The sequence below is a fragment of the Corylus avellana genome, chromosome ca3 (assembly GCF_901000735.1).
Source record: "Corylus avellana chromosome ca3, CavTom2PMs-1.0".
Classification (NCBI taxonomy): Eukaryota; Viridiplantae; Streptophyta; class Magnoliopsida; order Fagales; family Betulaceae; genus Corylus; species Corylus avellana.
Window position 1 is genome coordinate 12,813,382 of NC_081543.1, and position 7,020 is coordinate 12,820,401.

At 31.5% G+C, this 7,020-nt stretch overlaps 1 protein-coding gene across 1 annotated transcript in view; it reads right to left on the reverse strand.

Moving 5' to 3' along the window:
• Nucleotides 1–6,546: 6,546 nt before the first annotated feature.
• The window catches only part of LOC132174123 (ankyrin repeat-containing protein BDA1-like), a 3,254-nt gene continuing 2,780 nt past the window's right edge, over nt 6,547–7,020 (reverse strand). Inside the window, exon 3 of the mRNA XM_059585820.1 lies at nt 6,547–6,576. Within this exon, the coding sequence (XP_059441803.1) occupies nt 6,547–6,576 (30 nt within the window). The remainder of the gene's footprint in view (nt 6,577–7,020) is intronic.

Below are 7,020 nucleotides of genomic sequence, written 5' to 3' on the forward strand. Positions count from 1 at the left end.
AGTTTGAAGGGTACATTGTCAATTGGGTGGTAGTTTAAAGGGGGTATGTGGACTTTACCCTATTTTGTATTGTCTGAAATGTGAAGGCTTGTAGTGCACTAATATTTTAAGATGAACTGAACCTTAAAGTCAAAATAATGCCGGAAATATCGGCTTTCTAAGAATCCACATGATGCAGCAGGGTGCCAGGGACAAAGTCCAAAGTTCACATCTTGGATATTAAGAAATGCCGGGCGTGACATTATTTGATTTTAATGAAATAGTAATTTTAAAAGGCTTGTAGTGCACTAATATTAAGAAATGCCGGGCGTGACATTAAGAAAGGCTTGTAGTGCACTAATATTATATATATATATATATATATAATAGAATAACTTTTTAGAGGTAGTCTAAAATTGCAACATGGTGTGAACCTATTTTTTTTTAAGAGATATGTTAGAATCTAATAAAACTCCTACATTTTGCCTATCAAAATCTTAGGTGGCAAGCGTCATTTGCCATCAATTTGGGCCATGTGCCCTTTTACATCAACTTGGGTCATGTGCCCTTTGCCACCTAGGACTTTGATTGGCAAAATATGAGAGTTTTATTAGATTCTAGCATTTCTCTTTTTTTAATGCTTGAATCGAATCACTCTTTAAAGGTAGTATAAAATTACGACATGTGGCGTGAATCAATTTTTTTTTTTTTAATGCTTGAACCAATTTTTAATTGTCTACTGAGAAGTGTCATGTTAATAATTTATTGCACTAAATCTTTCCATAGCCACCGGCCATGCAGTGTTCACCAAATCCGTTCTCCAAGATTTTATTTCCAAATTTTCTTTATGGGATTTCATTAAGTGGATATATTTAGAGAAATGCTTCAATCTAATAAAAACTCTATATTTTACCCATAAAAGTCTACGTGGCAAAATGCCACATAATTTCTTTTTGAAAGGAAAAAGACAAAACAAAAAGAAGATAATGTGTCGTCTTACGACATGGACGTTTATGGGCAAAATATGAAGTTTTTATTTGATTATAGCATATCTAGGGCTGGGTATCGGTCGGTTAGGACCGGTTAATGGACTTATTGGTCGGTTAACCGATAAGCTATTGGTTAACCAAATCCTAACCGATTACCGACTGATAAGAAGTGTTAACCGAAAATCATCGGTCATATCAGTAGTCGGTTAACCGGTCGGTTAAATCGGTTTGGGCTTTTGTGGGCTTTTTATTGGGCTTTTACTAGTTGCTAATTGGGCCAAAAATTAATTATTTTTAAGGTCCAAATACGTTTTGTTGGGCTAAAGCCTAAAATAGATTATTAAAAATTAGTTATTTTAGAGTATATTTTTGGCTAAAATACCTTATTGAAACTTTTTTTTTTTTTTATATTGATCCACTACAATTATAAATATAAAATTCTAAAAAATTAAAAATTAAAATAGCTTATCGGTCATATCGGTCATATCAGTTTTTTGATAAAAAAATTTTAACCGACCGATAAGCTTATCGGTATAAAATTTTTAATCGATTACCGATCGATAACTATCGGTTACGGTTAATATCGGTTCGGTTAAAGTCGGTAATCGGTTAATCTGCCCACCCCTAAGCATATCTCCTATATTTAATATAGAGAAATGTTAGAATCTAATAAAAACTCCATATTTTGCCTATAAAAGTCAACGTGGTAAGATGTCACATCATTTTTTTTAGGGGAAAAGACAAACAAAAAGAAGATGATGTGACATCTTGCCACATGGACTTTTATGGGCAAAACATAGAGTTTTTATTAGATTCTAGTATATCTCTTTAATATATGATCCAAGATTTTATTTAAACAAATTTCCTTATATGGGATTTCATTAAGTGATTATATTTAATGTATGGTAATTATAGTCTCACAATTAATCCTCTCCAAAACTAGGATGAGGATCCTTTGTAATTCTTAGGGGAATTCTAGTTTTTGAAATTTCAGATCCGAGTTATTTATTTTCATTGAAGAACCATTATCTTACCATGTGTCTCACTATTAATAAAATAATAATGATTATTAATATCATTAAAAATTTAAATATTATTTTATTAGTAGTGGGAAAAGTGGCAAGATAATAGCTCTTGGATGAAAATGAATGACCTGAATTTGAAATTTTAGAAACTAAAATTCTTCTAAGAATTCTAAGAGATCTGAATCCGGTTATAGTTATACATAAAAATACCCTTTTGCCACTATAGTTATAGTTATAGTTTACCTCGAGTTAGGATCCCACAAGGATTGCATGACGAGAAATGCTTCTCTTCATTCCCAAGACCATCTATCCACCATCTCATGTGAGTGCATCTTGATTTTTTTCAAAAAAAAAAAAAAAAATTAAGACACATAGATGGAGAGTAGATGGTGCAGAGAATGCAAAGGAGCATATCTCTTGCAGGACCCATGCATACGAGGCATAAACCTATATATATATATATATATAATATACTCATGGCATAAGCCATAAGGGGATGGTTTTACAGAAAATCATTAGATATTCACTCATAGTTTATTGTTATGTTACTAAAAGTTTTACAGGAGCTGCTTCATTATTGTCAGTGATAAATTAAAGGCTCGATGAGCACACATTTGTTTAGGCCTATCTATTTACTGAGACTTGTCTACTCACCCTATTTTCCTTTCCACCCTGCAAAATTACAAATTGCGTTGAGAAAGGAGTCGAGGGTCAGGGCAACTGGAGGAATGAAGCTGCTGCTGGATTAGTTCAAGTTGAGATATATAGAATAAGTGACAATTTTTTTCATTTTTTCTGATTTTTTTTTTTTCGAAATTTTTATCGGGGGTATTTTGTCATATTTTGCATAAAATGAGACAATATTTGCAACTCAATAGTAGTTTGTGAGGACATTGCGAAAATTAAAAGGTTAGAATGACATTATAAATTGCTTGATAGTTGATAGCTTGATAGAGATAATATATTTTTCCCAAAATTTTATTTATGAGTTTGTATTAATTAATTTGGAGAATACTAGCACTACAAAAAAAACCATTTTTTTTGCTGACATGGGTTTTCTGACGTGTCAGGTGGTGCACGTCAGAAAATTTTTCTAATGGGGCATTTTTTATGTGTGTCAGGCGTTAAAATTTTGGGTGTTAGAAACGAAAATTTTCTAACGTGTCAGATGTAACACGTCAGAATTTTTTGAGTGTCAAAATTAACATGTGAAAAAAAAATTCTGACATGTCACTTTCTGACACATCAAAAGTTTTTTGACGTGCCAGAAAGTGACACGTCAGAAATTTTTCTGACGTGCCACTTTCTGGCACATCAGAAAATTCTGACGTGTCATTTTTTTGGCACATCAGAATTTTTTGAAATTCCAGAAAGTGACACGTCAGAATTCTGACGTGTCAAAACACGACAAGTCATAAATTTTGGTGATTTTAAAAATTTTTCCCCTATATATTTTTTGAATTTTTTCAGGGTTGTACCCAAATTTTGGATTACAATTAACCTGATATACAATTTGGATCCGTGCAAATAATATACAATTTATCCATCGATCCATGCAAATAACATAATTCATATTCATTAACGTTGATCACAAGTCATCAACCAAAACTAGCTTCAAGACACAAATAACGACATATATACCAAGTGCGAATGGCCTACCACAAAAACTATACACCAACCACAAATAACTTAACTGCAGATCGTGCATAACAATCATTATTTGTAGAAGCAGATCTCATGTTTATTAATAGTTCCGGTGACAACCCAGGATACTTACATAGAAATACATGGTCATGAGATAATCTAACACAGATTCCCCAAGAAATTCAAGTCACTGCACAAAAAACAAACTCTTAACTTTCAATTGCAGTCAATTTGAACATCTCCGTCAATTTTTGCAGTTAAAACCTTTAAAAATACAAAATTACCCTTCAATTTTCTTTTTATTAAAAAAGAAAAAAATTGAAAAAAAAAAAAAGGTCACAAGGTGCCCAACTGTGGGTCACCTTGTGATTTTATATATATATATATATATATAATTTTTTAAAATTTTTAATTTGAAATTAAGGGCAAATTTGAAATTTTATAAAAAAAAAGTTAGGGGTATAAATGTCATTGTCTAACTTTTAACATTTAAAATCTAACGGATTAGTTCAAAATGATAGAAATTGAAAGTTTAGGGGTCCAAAGTGAGAGGTTTTGAAATTTGGGAAGCATGTCAAAAGGGGTGGTAATTCAGGGGGTCCAAATAAGTACATAATAAATGTTGTTTTGAAGTTCATCCATATGTTTCACATGCAGTTAGTGTTGTTAATCCTAGCAAGGTTTATTGGCCGGTAGTGAATTTGATATTCCGTTATTTACGGGGTGTTATAGATGTTGGCTCAATCTTTGACAGAGACAGTGGTATTGGTTCCAATATCATTAGGTATGTTAATTCAAATTATGCTGGTGATCTGGTTGTGACATAAGGAGCTATCATATTGAAGAAAATTGCCTCTGAGGAAAATCCAGTGGATATGTTAACTAAGCCAGTTCCGGTTCTCAAGTTCAAGAGTTGTTTGGACTTGATTGTTGTTTGTAGCTTGTGATTACCCATGTGGGTGTTGGAGGAGACATCATGAGAAGATTTGCAATTGAGGACTTGATGGAATTCCAAGTTAAGGTGGAGATTGTTATGATGACTTGAATTGTAGAAACCAATTTTGAATGAATTGCATCTCCTATTCTTAGTTGACTTTTATTCCTTTTCCAAGTTGCTTTTGGATTCAATTAGTAGCCGACTTTCAAGCTTATATAAATGAATTGTTGGCCTTTTGTTAAGGGGGGAGAAAAATTAGAAGCTACATATCTCATTAGGGTTTTTTTACTTTGTTGTGCCTTAAGACATTTAGAGAAGAAGAGATTGAGTTTTCTTTGTTATTTATTATTATTTTTTCTCTCTTTTATTTTTTTTGTATTTTTTTCTTTTGTGTGAGAGTGAGATTTTGGTGTATTGGAGCTTTGGGTTTTGAGTGGTTTTCTCCCCGTTATCTTTGTACTCCATCTTTTGATAGTAAATTTCTTTTAATGTAAGCTTGTTAAGCCAAACCACTTGTGTGTGATTGATCTATTTTATATTTTACTCTTTTCTGTTTCTTTGAGATCCTGTATTTTTAATTCCATGCACAACCAAGAGCGGATCCAGGGGGTTTGAGGGTAGGCATATGCCCACCCTCAACTCCTAAAAATCTTCCTTACCAGGGTAAATTTTTTCTTATTTCATGATTATGCCCGCCCTCAGCCATGATTATGCCCCTCTCTCTCAGGCTTCAGCCATATTATGGCCCTTAGTAAGTTAAAATTTGAAAATTTTTCGAAAGTGAATGTTTCAGTCTCAGAAGAATGCAATGTTGAAGACGATGAACAGTTCCGTTTTGTGAGAATATTTCGTGGAGCCTCGAGTTTGGAGAGGGGTTTAAAAACAATAATAATATAAGTTATAATATTATATAATTGTCACAAGAGTCCAAGACAAGGAAATATAATAATATAAATTATAATATTATAAAATTGACACAAAATGTGGTCGTGCAAGACAACATGGGAAAAAAAAAGCTTTTGAAAAAAAAGAAAATTATATAATTCACAAGATTCGAGGTGCAGGACCGCCGTGCAAGACAAGGCCGAACGGCAAACAGCAATTGTCCAAATTTCAATCTCTTTATTATTTTTCACTTCAACGAAAATTTGTCTAACTTTTAAACTTTTTAAGCCACAATTTTCTTTCACTTTCCAAATTCAACAAAAAAAAAAAAAATTGAGGTATGTAAATATAAAATATGTAATTAAATTTTTAGATTTAGATTTAAATTGTTCTTTAACTTCTTTTAAACTAATAGGATTCAACATATTCTTGATAATAATTTCAACGAAAAAGTGAGGTATGTAAATATATAATTAAATTTTTTAATTTAATTTAAATTGTTTTTATAAATTAATTGTTTTAATATTTATATCGCTAACATGCATGCAAGAGGAAAAATAATAATAATAATAATATAGCCAGCAACTTGCAAAGCACAAAAAGGAGACAAAAAATATTTTTTATATTTAATTATTTTTTTAATATTTTAAATTAATTTTATTATTTTAATCATTAAAAAAAAAATGTCCACCCTTAATGAATATCTTGGATTCGCCACCAGCACAATAAATTCAATAGATTAATAATTATATTTGTGGGGTTTATTGTTGACTTATATAAAGTTCAGATAAATTTACAAATTTAATGGTTGATTTGTAAAATGAGATAAAAAAAATATATAAAAAAAAAAAAATTGACATCAATTTAGCCAAACATTTCTCTAGAATTAAAAAAAAAACAGCGTTTACCAGGATGATACAAAACACAAGGTAAAACCATATAAAACGCAAGTTTTCAATTTGACTTGTGATCCGTCCAGCTAATGTCTCAAGCTCCTCGTCTGCTTTGTCATGCTTCGTCAGAATGATTGTATCGAGCATAGGGTTACACGACTTCCCAACCCTAACTCTTCACTTTCAAACTTCTGCTAATCTTGTTCCTCTATTTTCTTCCAATCCTGCGAAAACCACAAATCCAAAGCTTAAACCAGCGTTTCTTCATGCCCAACGGTTATATCAGAAACACCATTGGTAAATGAGTATAATTTATGTCCCACGTGAACTTGAGTTGCTAGGCTTCGAACATATATACTTCTTGTATTCATATTTTTAGTTGAATGTAAATCAAATTTTGCTAAAAGAGAATGTGGAATATTTGTATGATGCAGATGTTTAATGACAATTAATTTGGCATTGACAATTATATAAATTAAACCCAAAATCTTTAAAAAAAAATTATAAAATATTATTAATTAGCAATGACTTGAAGTCGTGCTGATAATTATCCTACGTCAACGATAGATACTTTTGTCGCTGATGAGTAATCAGCATAAGCTATCATCAGCGACGACAAACACTGTCGTGGCCGATAAGAAGCCAAATATATAACTAAAATTTGGTCA